General features: G+C 44.1%; 1 protein-coding gene across 1 annotated transcript in view; it reads left to right on the top strand.

Moving 5' to 3' along the window:
* LOC135702728 (3 beta-hydroxysteroid dehydrogenase/Delta 5-->4-isomerase) overlaps positions 1-15129 on the top strand; it is a 31010-nt gene extending 15881 nt beyond the window's left edge. The window contains exon 4 of the mRNA XM_065223779.1: positions 14410-15129. Within this exon, the coding sequence (XP_065079851.1) occupies positions 14410-15017 (608 nt within the window). The 3' untranslated portion in view covers positions 15018-15129. The remainder of the gene's footprint in view (positions 1-14409) is intronic.
* Positions 15130-15932: the final 803 nt, after the last annotated feature.

Genomic DNA, 15932 nt, shown 5'->3' on the forward strand with positions numbered 1-15932 from the left:
GAATCGCCAGTTGTCTGAAGAGAAGCAGAAGATCCAGGACATCGTCGAGGACTGCGCTGCCACATTCACCAACGCGAACACCCAGTGGCATTTCAACGTTCCAGCGGCTCCGCACATGGGAGGTCCATGGGAGCGTATGGTCAAGTCCGTGAAGGTAGCGATGAAGGCAGTATCGGATAGTCCGCGTCATCCAAGCGATGAGGTGTTGGAAACGATGTTGGAGGCTGAAGCGATCGTCAATTCGCGACCGCTGACCTACGTTCCCTTGGAGGCAGCAGACGAAGAGGCACAAACGCCAAACCACTTTCTGCTGTATGGGTCAACCGGTATCAAGCAACCAGCAACCGAACTTGTGAACGGTAACATCCTTCGAGACAGCTGGAAGCTTGCGCAGCACATCGTGGACGAATTCTGGCGCAGATGGGTACGAGAATATCTCCCGATGCTAAAGAGGCGTACGAAATGGTTCGATGCAGTGAAGCCGCTGGAACCAGGCGATCTAGTCGTGATAGTCAACGAAAATTCGAAGAATCATTGGGAGCGAGGACGTATTTGTGAGACCTTTCCGGACAAATCTGGGCAGGTGAGGCGTGCTACGGTGCAGACAGCTAGAGGAGTGTTCGCTAGACCTGCGGTGAAGCTGGCGGTTCTGGACGTGGCGAGCAACGACAGGAGTATGGAAGTAGTCGCTTCGGAAGCGGAAGTGGTTCACGGGTTGGGGGATGTCGCCGATACCCCTCGACGTGGCGAATTGTGGGTAAACCAACTGGCCGAACCCTCGCGAGCGAAACGCCAGTCCCGGGCGAAGCGAATGACAGATTGAATGTGAAGAAACGCATACAGTTGTAGACCCATACGATTAATCAGCGCTATTGAAGTTTGTTTCGGTTTCTTTGTGAGGAAAAATAAAGAAGTGAATTCTAGTGAGGTGAAAAAGCTTATAAGTTTAGGGATTAATAATTGAAGAATTGTGATTTAAAACGTTTATTGTAATTACAGTTCGATTCGTATTTTATAATTTCGTGGTTTTCCACGTAGTAAGTGGATCATTCATTAGAATTGAGGTATGTTTTTCCTAAAATTAGAATAATAGTACTTACCTTGTTTGTTGCCTAACCTAAAATGGACCTAAATACCTGCCGTTGGTTATCGATCGTGTCGGAATTGTCCATCCGTGGTAGACGGTGACAAAGAAGAAGAACGCTGAAAATGTAAGATTATTGTATTATACTTACCTTTGTATCTTAACTAATGTTAACAATTAAATTACAGCTTTGAAGCTGCTAAGTTTGCAACTAAAAAGACGGTGTTTGTTCATGTTACGCCAATTCACTCGGTCCGTGGCTTCTTGCCTCCAATTTCTTGACCGTCCCACATTTCCAAGATCCTGTTCCACTTGGATCATGGAACTTGAGAAAAGAAAATTAATTGTGCACAAACATCTAGAGAACCCTTCGTGGTCTGCCTCAAAAATAGCAGAGTGTTAAATTCCCAAAGTCAACGGTTAGTCTTGTAATCAAACGTTACAAGAATACTCTGGGTGTGGATAGAGCACAGCGCATCTATCATAAAAGTGGCACTAGAGACAAAGAGCTGAGGAGAAAGGTGTTGAGGTACGTGAAAAGCAACCCAGCTGTCTCCATACGTGATTTGGCAAAGAAATACGATTCCAACTTTTCCACCGTGCGTTACATCCTTTCAAGAGAAGGATATAAGTCATTTTGTGCCAGTAAATATCCGAATTGCTCTCTGAAACAAAATTTAGTGGCCTAAAAGCGAGCACGATTACTATACGAACGAGTTTTGACTAAATTTGATGGCTGTATTTTAATGGACGAAACATATGTCAAAATGGATTATAAACAAATCCCCGGACGAAAATTTTACCTAGCAACTGGTCGTGGGGATGTCCCTTCCAGGTATAAATTTGTTTTTGCTGATAAGTTTGCTCGGAAACTAATGACTTGGCAAGGAATCTGCAGTTGTGGCCTTAAAACCACACATCTCACACAATGACGTCGAATCTTTTTAATTTTAGTTGGTTCAAATGTGACATAAATTTGGATCTAGATCAGACCACCGCTAAAGATGCCCTTAAGGGCAGTATAAAATCTAGACTGTTTGAAAACGCAGCCATTACGACATTTTTTGAGAATTTGTATTCAAAATTTCACTGTATAAGGCTAAGAGCAGTGCTGAGATTTTTCATTGTCACTGACAGACTTTCGCGCGATATTGATTAAATTGTTCGTCACATAGTCACTGACAGACTTGATCCTCAAAAAAACCTTCGTCAAAATCTCATTCATTTTTTCGTCAATGACAAAGATTCGTCCGGTAACAAAAAGTGTAATTTAGTACATTCTGTGTCACATTATTGTTATCCAAGTAGCTCAGGACGTAGATACTAATTCACTAAAATGGATCCATGTAATTGTTTTGCTCAAGTCATTTAATTTCGTTAAAAATTTAGCTAATAAATAAATCTGCACATGTTCGTCACTGACAGCATTGTCATTGACAATTGACATGGTTTGCCTTGACTATGACTGCTGGCTCCAATGAGTGACCAAAGCAGAATTGTCAATATCACCGTGTACTGTCGAGATTTTGCAGCACTGGCTAAGAGTGTATATAATCACAGCAGGCATTGGTTGAGAAATTAAAGCCGTTGTTACCAGGCCCATGTGTGTTGAATGGGTGCGATATTAGACTGATGCAAAATTTGACTTTTTCGCTCCACAGTGCTTAAATGGTTTCAAATCGGGTCCTGATTAGCCTCTCAAAGTTACAACTCATTTGGTTAAAAACAGACGTCGCACAAGCCATTTGAAGTTTACATGTAAATTACTATGGGAAATCTCAACTTTTTTGTTCATTGCCTTCTAGTCTTTTTCCATATTGAGCTGCGAAACAGTTCGATAGCCATTCTTATAGAAAATTTTCTCAGCTACAATTTTGCTGAAGATTGTTTCTATGTAAAACGAGACAGGAAAAAGTTATTAATTATTTAAGAGATTGGTAAACTTATGACATGATCAAGCAGCTGCTCTGTAGGCAACACTGTATTTTGCAGTGTGACATAGTAGCCATGATTTGTGTGTCCTATTCAACGCCCCAGAAACAACAATGTTGCCTGCTGAGCAGTTGATTGAGCATGATCATAAGACATCAGCGCATTGAACCATTGATAACTTTCGATCCTTGCATTTAATTAAAAAATGGTCTTCAGCAAAGTTGTAGCTGGGAAAATTTACTACAAGAAGAATTGAAATTTTTTGAAGCAGACCGATATGGTGAATTATTAGATAGACATGAACAAAAATCTTGGTTTTACCATAGTAATTCCCATACAAACTTCAAATGGTTTGTGCAATCTCAGTTTCTCACCAAATGGGTTCAAATTTTGAGAGGTTAGTCAGGATCCGATTTGGAATCGTTTAAGTATTGTGGAGCGAAAATTTCAAATTTTGCATCACTCTAGTGCGATATCCTACGCAGGTGTAGAAGCTGCCATCCTGCACATTCGATTATCGTCATTGGATGAACACCTACGTTTTTTTTTTAATTTGAGTGAACGGGATTATATGAGTTAGTTTCATTTGCCGTGAAGTTTGTTTTGAAGGCAAGATTGACTACACGCTATTTCTAAACAACCCAAATTTGAGTAGGATCTACTCATATCCGGCATAAGTAGGGCTACTCTAAATTGAGCAATCAAAGTTGTAACTGACATGATGATAAATCTTTCAGATTCAGCCATCTTGTCATCTCCAACTTTGTTTACTCAAGTTGGGGTACCCTACTTTTGACGGATATGGGTAGATCCTACTCAAATTAGGGGTGTTTAGAAATAGCGTGTGTACATGTCGACGAGTCCTTTCACGCAAATATTAACATTTTGTCTACGGGATTTTTCAGTGGAGTGAAAGGATAAGAAACGATCCACTAGGTTCCACGAAATTCAACATTTGCTTATAAGGCCATAATTAGGAACACGTCTCAAAATTACGTCCCTAATGTTCGGCCCATAGTTATAAAGCGCAGAAAGCGTTAAATCTTCTAAATTACAATAAGAGTGAAAAGTGTGGTACTGGTTTATTAAACTAGCATGTTCCAAAAAGTTCAGTCCTTTCAGTTAATTAAATGATCAGCTTTTATGATGACCACCGCAGTGTAGATTTTCGTTAGTGCAAAAATATGTCAAGGTCATGGCGCCTAGAAATCGAAAATAAAGAAAATTTCACTAAACTTTTTCTTTTAAAAAGAGCAATAAATGTTCTAAATTTGTCCCAAAAATAGGCAATTCATTTACGGATTACAATTTTACAGCAAATGTGGTATTAGTTTTTCATTACTATTGTGTATTATTGCTGAATGAATGAGTTATTTGCTTGATCGACCGAAGTGAGGGGCCAGGCTGACATTACATCCCGTAATCCGATCCGATTGCATTTTTGATAAACTTTCAAATAAACATAAGGTCGAAAATCTTAAAAACTCACTGTTTTTGTTATTGAAGTTTTAACTAAACCATTGCGCCTCTGCGCCACGCCACCACTGCCGATACTTTTTCACACGCCGCCGATGATTTTGAGTCGGCACACCGCCATGATCATTTTTGACACGCCACCGTTATAATATTGAATACACCGATGATCTACAGGCTTTAAAATGGTTCAACATTTTAGAAAAAGTATTTCTCGCAAATTGAACTAAATTGGAAAATACAACTAGCATGTCTTTACAAGCATAAACTTAAAAACGCATATGAATTGAAATACAATATCTATCGCTAATGAAACATGTGCCTTGGACGATAATGGCAATTATCAAACACGCTCCGGGAATCAGGGATCAGCTTCCAAACCCCCTACATTGTGTTTGAATCCAACATATTGACGTTGATAATGACGTTCTTGTATAAGATTTGACGTTTTGGTTCAGAATCAATCGGAAGGTTGCTTACATGCTGGTTTAAAATGCGTATTCAGTAATTAGCCCCCTGTAGTTAAAAAACATTTGGACTTAAACATTAACACTTCAAGCCACACCTCAAATCACATGAGAGTTACATCGACAAACATCGACAGTCTGTCAAAAGTTGTTCCAATCGAACCGTCAAAATGCACCGCTTTGCTCGATTGGAACAGCTTTTTTTCAGTTTTGTGGTGACAGTCGTCCATACTTTTACTGTAGGGCTTTACCCAGGACTACATTGGCCACCCCTATATACGTTACAAAGCATTACCAGGCATTTAGACTTGGAAAAATAATTGTTAGACGGTCATAAAGAGAATACTAGCGATAAATCTAAATGAATTTGGAGGAGTATTCCTATGTAATTATGAGGAGAACGTCTTGAAAAAAATATATGGATTGCTTGAAGGAATAAACTTCCTGATTCCTGGTTAAACCTAAGGAGAATTCTAAGGAAATGGCAAGTAAACAATCAAATTAATTCTATGGGCCCGAAATAATCTTGAAGAGAGTTCTAGGGGTATTCCAACGTAATTCTAAGGAAAATATTCACGATGGTTCTAAGTATGATGCACTTAGGAAATACTAAGGAAAATGGATAAAGAATTATCAGGAGAATTTGAGGTGATTCTTAAAATTCGGAGTCAAGAATTCTCCTAGGGAGTTCCAAGGTAAATATGAGGAGAATACGAATTCAAATTAATTGAGCTCCAAGTATGTTCAAAAGATAATTCCCATGTAGTTCTGACTATGGGTCCTCCCTTAGCTCAGTCGGTAAAGGCGCAGCTACAAAGCAAGACCATGCTGGAGGTGGCCGGTCCGGTCTAGGATTTTTTCGGGATGGAAAATTTCTTGACTTCCATTGGGCCACTTGCCACACAAATATACTAATGCAAAAATGGAACAGGCATCGACAGCTCTCAATTAATAACTGTGGAAGTGCATCTAGAACACTAAGTTGAGAGCACGCAATAAGCTAAAATGCGATAAGCATACAGCTTGAAATGCGAAAAAGAAGAAGAAATTTCTGACCAAGAGAACTCGATGGGAATGTTGTGAGAAAAATTCCATAGGAATTTTATAGAAGCTCGTAGGAGGATTCCGTGAGAATACTGAGGAAAAAATTATGAGCAGAAATCAAAACTAATTCATTGAACACTTCCATCGAAGTTGTGTTATTGTTTTGACCAAACAATTAGAAATAGACTGAAAGTCGATTAACCATAGAAAAGGCTCTGATTTTTTCGATCCACAGCTACACTTTACAGAACCAAAGTGTTGAATTCTACAAAGACGTCGTTAAAAACATGTGCTCATAAGAAATTTTTACATTCCAGAAAAGTTACTGTTAATTTTTTATAGTTCATTGTTTGAAGTTATCGTTTTTCAGCGCCCATTAATCAGTATATCTAGCACAGTAGATTTAATCCTAGTATACAAATCCATAAACATAAAATCAACGAATGATTCAACGAAGCACAATTTTACGATCGTTAATAAATTAGCGGTTCTCATACTGAACGGAAACGTTAATTCGTTAACGACATTGATTAACGGTTAACGATTAAACGAAAATGTGCCCGCCACTGCTAATTGATCTTTTTATTTTTCTTATTTGCGACCATTTTAAACAAACTAAGGATCGTCCTTTGAAAAAAATTAAACGCACATAAACAGCTGTATCATGTTAAGTCAGGTCAGTGACAAGGCCTATACCAACAGCAGAATTTGACAGTAGGCAGCATGTCCGGGCTCAAATCATTTGTTTTGCTGTGCTGGACCCGCTGTCACGGTATAGCATGTTGCTTACGCGCCTGCCACTGGGCTGTGTTAAGTATGAGAATAATAGCTTGAAAAAAAGGAATAATGTTGAACACAAAAAAATCTAGAATCCAGGCATTTTTTGAGAAATTTTATTCAATATTTCACTGCATCAAGCTAAGAGTGTATATAATCACAGTAGGCATTGGTTGAGTTTATTAAATAAACAAATTTTGTTTACATCATGGCTTCACCGGAGCAAGCACGTCGCGATTCGATCCTGCACGCTCGAAGCGAAAATCCCGGTCTATCTGCACCTGGCAGTTTTAGATCAAATTCTTGGGCAGGGATTTCATACCTCGGTTGACCGAAAGAGTGCCCCAAAAGAATGTAAAATCAAAAAGAAGTCGAAATTATTCAAAAAGTTCGTTGTCTGGCAGCAATCTGCAGTTGTGGGCTGAAAAGCGAAACTTTCGTTACTTCTGGGAACTGAATCAGCCAATTTACCCGGAGGAGTGCCAACGGAAGAGACTACTGCCTTTTCTGGAGCAGCATGAGGTGGATTGCCTATTCTGGTCTGACTTGGCAAGCTACCACTACTCAAATTCTACCAAACAGTGGTACCGTGGACCCCCGCTAATCTGAACGGCACCTCATTCATATTAACAGGGTTCATTTTTAATTTGAACTTCTAGTAACCCTATCAGCGTGTTTCTGGATGCCTTATTTGCTGTTTTGTTTTGATTCTGTGTTCCGTTTGGCAATGTTCCATTTCGCTTTACTCCGTTCCATGTGCAAAATGACGTTTAGGCAATTTTTAGTTTGCACGCCGTGCAAATAAGCGGGGTTCAAATTAAAAAGTGTTCAGATTAAAACCGGTCATATTACCGGGGGTCCACACGCTAACTTCTGCTTACTCACCAGGTGAGTCGATCGTGCTCACTTTCGTCCGATGTATCAAGTTGTCAAAAATTGAGTAAACGAGAAATGTCAAACTGAGTAAAAGCCACTCAGTCAGCAAAATTCTTTGCTTAGGGAAACGGTGTTGAACCATTTTCTGCTCCGGTAGAATGAATCCGGAGCAGGCAATTTCCATTTCCTTGAATAAAAATCAAAACAAAAAACCCTCCCCGCAACTGAAAATACCGCCGAGTGGATTTGACTCAGTCTACGTGAGAACGTCGTTTACTCAAAAGTGAGTCAACATAAAGCTACTCAAATTTGAGTAGCCATACTTGCCGCTGAGATGAGTACCTTCGACTCAATTTTGAGTTGACCAGAATAAGCGTGCACGGTACAGCGAAAATGCCGTCATAGTGGTTCCCAATGAGATGAATCCGGCCAATACTCCGGAACTAAGGCCTGAAGGATTTCAAACGAATAATTTGGCAGCCAAACAAGTGGGCTCGTGCAAAAGATGATGGGCCGTGTACGAAGAAACAATCGAACAATGGCCTATGGTAAGAAAGAAGACTGGAAATAATGGTCTTAAGTAGACCGTACACTGTATATTGTCGTCAATATAGTTGCCTAGTGCAGCTCCACTAAAACCCATTCCCTACTCTCTCCTCTGCCTGGATCCCCCCGGGACCACTGTGAAGCGACTACTTCGGGGGGTGGCTGTGCTCATGCACTTGTCGTACTCTCAGCGCTAGCTGGCGTTGCTAGATCGCTGCTCTTCTCTCCATTTACGCTGCAGCTCTGACATAATCTGTGTGACTGCCCTGCTGACGGCATTCCAAGAGTCCTCCTCTCGACACATTTCATCAACGACATTCTCCACGTTAAGGACGGGCATCTCCGTTCGCACTGCCTCGAACCTTGGACAGTCAAAGACCACATGCTCCGGCGTTTCATCGACGTTGCCACACTCCGGACAGAGGGGTGACGCTGCGTGTCCGAACCGATGCAGGTATTTCCTGAAGCAGCCGTGGCCAGACAGGAACTGCGTTAGGTGGAAATTGACTTCTCCGTGTTTTCTGTTCACCCAGGTCGAAAGAATCGGTATTAGTCTATGTGTCCATCTACCGTTCTCCGTCGTGTTCCACTCCTGTTGCCACTTAGCCAATGACTCCACTCTCACAACTTTCCGTACTCTTCCGGCTTCCCTCTGCCTGTAGCACTCGCTGTCCTCCGCCAGGGTGATGCCGATAGGGATCATACCGGCGATAACGCATACTGCTTCCGACGAGATGGTTCTGTACGCACTCACGACTCGCATGGCCATGAGCCGGAACGTACTGCTCAGTTTCCTTTGGTTCTGCTTCGTTTCCAGCGCTGGAACCCAGGCTGGACCTCCATATCTCAGTATCGATGATGACACGCTGGCCAGAAGACGCCTCTTGCTACTGCTGGGACCAGCGTTGTTCGGCATGATTCTAGCTATCGCGTTGATGGCCTTCGAAGCCTTCTCACAGGCATATTCGACGTGGCTGTTGAAGTTTAGCCGGTCATCGATCATCACTCCCAGGTATTTTAACACACGCTTCGAGGCTATGGTGTGCTCCCCGACGGTGATTTCTGCCCGCTGTACCGCTTTACAGTTACTGACCAATAACACTTCCGTTTTGTGGTGGGCTATTTGCAGCTTCGCTCCTTTCATCCAGTTACCAATCATGTCGATTGCCTCGGTTGACAACACTTCCACCTCTTCCAGCGTCTCGCCTGTTACCGTCAAGACGACGTCGTCCGCAAAGCCAACGATCTCAACTCCTTTGGGCAGTTTCAGCGTTAGCACGCCGTTGTACATCCCGTTCCAGAGCGTTGGACCAAGGATGGAGCCTTGTGGAACTCCCGCTGTGATCCTAATCGATCTCTGTCCCATGTCTGTCTCGTAGACCAGAACCCGGTTCTGGAAATAACTCCTCAGGATCCTGCACAGGTAGTCAGGGACCCTCATTCTATGCAGTGCTTCGGTGATGGCCTCCCAGCTGGCGCTGTTGAACGCATTCTTGACGTCGATCGTTATCACGGCGCAATATCGATCTCCTCTCCGCTTCTGTTTGGACGCCTTTTCAGCTCTCTCGACCACTGTCCGAATTGCATCCACCGTCGATCTCCCTTTCCGGAATCCGAACTGCCTCTCCGACAATCCGTGCTCACTCTCCGTGTATTTCGTCAGCCTGTTTAGGATGATCCTCTCCAAGAGTTTTCCGAGTGTATCCAGCAGGCATATAGGCCTGTATGATGCTGGATCCCCCGGCGGTTTTCCTGGTTTCGGCAGCAACACTAGCTTCTGTATCTTCCACCTGTCAGGGAAGTGACCCTCGTTCAGGCATTTCTGCAGCACCATCCTGAACATGTCCGGGGATGACTGGATCGCCGCTTTCAACGCTACGTTGGGGATTCCATCCGGACCGGGAGCTTTCTTCACCTTCAATCCTTTCGCCACTACTACGAGCTCCTCGTTGGTGATTTCGACGTTATCTCCCTCTCCTTCTCCGTACGGTGTAGGTGGCCAGGTTGTTGGGTCGTGCTTCGGGAAAAGTCCTTCCACGATGACTTTCAGCTTCTCTGGGCACATTTCAGCGGGCATCGTTGGACCTCTGATCTTCGCCATCACGACTCGGTATGCGTCGCCCCAGGGGTTGGCATCAGCGTCTCGACACAGCTCCTTAAAACAGTTCGACTTGCTCTGCTTAATTACTCGTTTAAAAGCGGCCCTGGCCGCTCGAAACACTTCTCTTCGTTCCTCTCTGTCTGCTTCCGTTCTTGCTCTCTGAACACGTCTTCTGGCTCTGAGACAACTAGCGCGGAGAGTGCTAAGTGCCTCGTTCCACCAGTAGACTGGACGCCGTCTGTTATTTGGCTCCAGTTTCCTCGGCATGGTCGTGTCACATGCTCTCACTAACATTTCTGTCAGCTCGTCCGCATTTAGATCTACGGGACTCCCGTCCACACGAAGTGCCTCAACGAACAAATCCTTGTCGAAAGCTTTCGTCTTCCACTTTCGGTCACAAGTTCTCGTCCTCCGCACTGCCACAGTATTCCGTTGACCGATGCCATATCGTATCGCCTGATGGTCGCTATGGGTATATCCTTCGCACACTCTCCAATCCATGTTTGCCATCAGCGACGGACTGCAGAAAGTAACGTCGATAATGGATTCTCGGCCATCTCTGCGAAAAGTGCTGCTGGTGCCTTTATTGGCCAGCATAACTTCCAGTTTTGCCAGAGCTTCCAACAGACTGTGCCCTCTTGCATTGGAACACCTGCTTCCCCACTCCACTGCCCAAGCATTGAAGTCTCCTCCGATGACTACCGGTCGTCGTCCGACCAGCTCTTCGGTAAGTCCATCAAGCATCTCGTGGAACTTCTCCATCGTCCATCTGGGGGGTGCGTAACAACTACACATGAAGATTCCGTTGATTTTGGCGATGACGAAGCCTTCGTATGAGCTCGCAACCACTTCTTGAATGGGGTATCTGCCCATAACTTGTATAGCTGCCATCCCAGCTCTATCCGCAACCCAGTTACCGTTATCGGGAGGGACTCGATACGGTTCCGCAATGATTGCAACGTCGCACTTTGTTTTTGTTGTCGACTGCCACAACAGTTGCTGAGCAATATCGCAATGATTGAGGTTTATTTGGGTTACCTCCATTACTGTTGGCCTGCCATCGCCTTTTTGTATGCTAGGCATTTGAAGCCTCCCGTCGTATGATCGTTACCGTCCTCTTTTTTGCAGAGCATACACCTCGGATGCTTCGTGCAGCCTCTTGCAATATGGCCTTTCTCTCCGCATTTCCTGCACAGATCAGATCTGTCAGGGCCATTGCAGTTCCTCGCCTGGTGACCGAATCCCATGCACTTGAAGCATCGCTCCAATTGCTTGGTAACCCGAGGAGTGGCTTTCAGCGAGCACAATGACCAGCCAACCTTGACCTTGCCCGTCTCCAACAGCTTATTCGCTGCAGCTGTCGAAAGCCGTATAACCGCCGTTTGCATGCCGCCGTACGCCTTCCTCATGCGGATTGACATCGGGACATCTCCCAGATCGCAGTGCACTCTCAACGCACTTCTTAGCTCCTCTTCTGTGGTGATCTCGTCCAGGTCCCTGCACTCGACCACTGTCTCCTGGGATAGAGCTCTTACGCTCGCCCCTTCGCCAAGAGACTTTTCAACGAGCTCCTTGTAGGCTGAGCTCTTGATAGCAGGATCCTTCTTCAGCTCAAAGAGGATCTCGCCTTTCTGGGTTCGCCTGGTTTTCACCACGTTCTCTCCTAGTTGCTTCAACTCCGGATCCTCTCGTACCTTCCGGAGGAGTGCTGCATACGACGTTTTGTCCTTAGCTTCGACGATCAGAGCATCGCCCTTACTTCGCTCCCGACGAGTCCTGGGTATCTCCTTCTTCTGTTCAGTTTTCTTCTTCACGTCTTTTTCCTTCCGTTTTTTCCACTTCTCCTTTAGCTTCTCGACGGTACGCCAACCTTCCTCCTTGTTGTCTTCTTTGTCGTTCTTGACTTTTTTCAACTCCTCTTCCTCTCCTGGAGTTTCCCTTTTCCTCTTCTCCGAGCGTGGATTTCGAGGTCCCTTTGGCGTCTCCTGTATTTCAGCTGCTGCTTTCTCCTTGGCCTCGATCAGTGCCCTTTCGGCAGTTACGGACCTCGTCCTCAGCGCATCCTGTTCACGTTCGGCAGCAATAATGGCGGATTTGATGCCCGTCACCATTTCCTTAATTGCCTTGTGGACGTTGCTCTTATCCTTGATGAAGTCATGGAGTTCATTGATCCTCCTCCTGACCTCCATCAATTTGGTCTTCCCAAGCTGCAATCCTTCTTGAGGTGTGCTACTGCTGGATTTCGGTGTGAACACATGGCTTAGCATAAGACCTAGCTCTCCTTGGTGTCCTTGCTGCTCACCTTGGGGCTTACTGCTGCTGTTGGAACTCGCTGTTGCCTCCAGGTTCAACACTGGTGATCTCTGCAATATCCCGCTCCTTGCGAACACGTTCGCTCCTCCGTTTTCAATTTCTGGCGTCTTGCCGTCGTCCTTCATATTTTTTTGGGTTTTCTCATTTTCTTCTTTTTTGTTTTTTTCTCCGTTTTTCTCCATTCTGTTGGGTCCCCCCTCCGGGCCGCTATCTCCACTCGTTGTATGTAGTCGCCTATCGTGATCCCATGGTTATCTATGCAAGCAGGGAGGCCATGCTAGGGTTGACACGGTCCTTCATGAGGGCCGTGTTCAGAGCCAGATCGGCGTAAGTCAGGAATGTTACATCTGAGTCTACTACTCACCAATCACCAATTGGTGACGAGTTTTGAACGTATCCGGAGGCCTGCCAAGGTTTTACCGGGACGGGGGCAGCCGCACTATTAGCCCACTCGCCATTTCAAGAAGGTGTCACCCTTCTTTACTTAGGGAGCAGAATAGCACGACTGTCAGCCCTGTAGCGTGGTATCCAATCCATTGTGCCGTGTCGTGTCCATAGTTCCATGCCGTATCCAGTATGCCGTAATAAGGATCTTACTGGCGTCGATCCTAATGTGCCGGTTGGCACTCCTGCGGGTTGACGAAGCATTTCCTCGATCGCCGTGTTATGGTTACCGCGCCAGTGTTCGCGTCGCACCCCCTCGAGCGCTCCGTTTGTGAAAGGAGAATGAAAGAAATACGAAAGGGATCAGTTTCAAGAAGTGACAGTTTCATCAGATTCCCCAACTAACCATACTCAAGCAAAGTAAGAATAAACAAGCTATATTGCGACTATATGGTTACTTGGGTACTCATATGGCCGTCAGAATGGTTCATCGGTTGCGAAGTGAAGTATTTCTGAAAGTGATGCGTAATATTTCTCAATGTTTTGAATTTATCCTAACGTTACCTCAATGTTATATCACAGACAATCAGACACAACACATTGAACATTTATAATTGTAAACCCTACCGCCATCTGTCGTATATACTTTGATGGGCAATACACTCAACAGATGGTTGTAGTGTGTAAACGTCAAACGCTAGGGAATTGATTATGTGCACCACAAATGGCAGTACTACCAACTAAGAAACATTTAAATTGACCGTTAAAAACGATTTTGATGAACGTTTTAAGAGTGTTATGTCTTCTTTTCTGTGATCATACCTTCACTATCGCAACTTCGGGTAATCTGCGAAAGTACTTGCATTTTCTCAGGCACTTTTGATCTAACTGCAATTACTCTCTCATACTCGAAATGTGCCACGACCAAATTGGCACAACGACGCCCTATACGCTCTCTGACCAAAGCGCAGGGTTCACTTTACAATAAGCATGATACCTAAAAATGTATAACTCTTACATTGAACTATGAAACGCATTTTTAAACCCCAACAAGATTTTCGTGTCCGGATTATTTCATGTTCATATAAGTCCTATTTGGTGAATTTGGCGCAAAATGACCGGGAATTGAATGACCCACTCTCGACTTCAACAATCCTTCCACCAATGTACATACAGAACTCAGAATATTGTTGATTTTTAAATGTGAAAAGCAGCTAATTTTAAGCAGGCTCTCTTGGCTTTCACCGTTAACATTAATAGTATCCCACTTTTTCAATATTAACTAACTCTACCTAGCACAGATGACTGTGCACTTCCACCGGCCTGCAATAAAAATGCCAACCGATAGCCACACTGACTGAATCGAACAGTATAGAACATTATCTCTACAAAGCCGTATATTTCAATTACAGGCAAGCTGAAAACGATTGCCATTCGACCACCGGTGACGTTCGGTGAAGGTGACCAGCGGTTCATCCCCTCAATCATCAAAGTTGCGCTGCGATTCAACGGAGAAATTCCGAAAATTGCCGGCCCCGGCGGAAAGCAACAGCTGGTGTACGCAGGCAATGTCGCCTGGGCTCACGTGCGCGCCAAGGAGGCCCTCCTGACCAAACCGAAGGAAATCTCTGGCCACCCGGTGTTCGTTACGGATGAATCGGGCATCGAGGACACCACACGCTTCTGTCAGCGCTTATCCCGAGCTAATGAAACGCTTAAGCTCCGACCGTCCTGGTACCAGATACCGCTGTTTCTGTCCTTTTTCCTGGCGTTCATGCTGGAGCTGCTGATTAAAGCACTTAATCCGATTGTGAAAATTAAACTGAGCTTCCCCCCGTGCGGACTGCTCTCGTACATGTCATCGATTTTGCTCTACAATCGGATTCGGGCGTCTATCTATCTGGATTATGAGCCTATCTTCAGCGAGGAGAAGGCCGTGTCCAATTCGGCCCTCTGGTACGAGAAGTGGTACCACGATTACTGTCAGGAGCGTAATCTGAAGAAGCTGAAACTCAAATGAGATTCCCCTGAGGGAGGGGGGGATCACGGACTCGGTCCGATAATTGAAATTTGTTTTCTCTATTTTTAGCTATGGGAACGTCAGCAAATTTCGGGATGATTGTCCTTTTCGGCAATACTCGAAACATATCATCATGTATAGGCAAAGCAAATATATACTAAGGCAAAAGGTGAATACAACGACGAGACATTCGCTAATCCGAAACTCCTTACTCTTGATCCCCATTTTCACCAGTGCTACAGTAGTGGTTATCGAACGGAAAGTGTAAGATTTACCCAAATTTTAATTAAAAAATTCAAATTGACTTCATTTGAATAAACTGCCATGACAATGGTAACCGACGCTGGCTGTTGTGGCGGAATTTTTCCCTGGATAATGAAAATTTTTCAGAATTAATTAAACGTTTATTAGGGCTAAATTTAGTGAGTACCGAGTCAGGTTGGCTTCATCTGTGTCTGAAAATGTCAACCATAGTAGTGATGCAAAGGCTACCTCCGATTCAATTATGTTCAATAAATGGTAATAATCCACGGGGTTTAGAGTTGCGTATCAGTTTAGCGCAGAGAAGGGGAAATGGTATAAAATCGTGAATTCAATTAGGGAGCTTGAGGTTTCAGATAATATCCACTTTCGCGAAAGGGAAACTGTCCACAATTTTAATTTAAAGAAAAGTAGAAGATCTGAACTGAAATTATTTCAACTTTCGAATTGTCCTACAATTGCAATTATTTGCACTCCTCCGAGCGTCGCTTGAAGCAGGAAGCCAAACGCATCAATTCAATCGGGTTTCTGGATAAATAAATGTGTGCGTAACGGATGAAAGCTTTCAAAAGCTTCGGCTGTGCGATTACAATAATGAGCCACGATCATAATGATAAAATGTTAACGTATGAAATGAAAAATGACCGATGAAAT

This window comes from Ochlerotatus camptorhynchus, unplaced genomic scaffold (assembly GCF_037179485.1).
Source record: "Ochlerotatus camptorhynchus isolate MF236.1 unplaced genomic scaffold, CSIRO-AGI_Acam_v1.1 ptg000196l, whole genome shotgun sequence".
In the NCBI taxonomy this organism is placed as follows: domain Eukaryota; kingdom Metazoa; phylum Arthropoda; class Insecta; order Diptera; family Culicidae; genus Ochlerotatus; species Ochlerotatus camptorhynchus.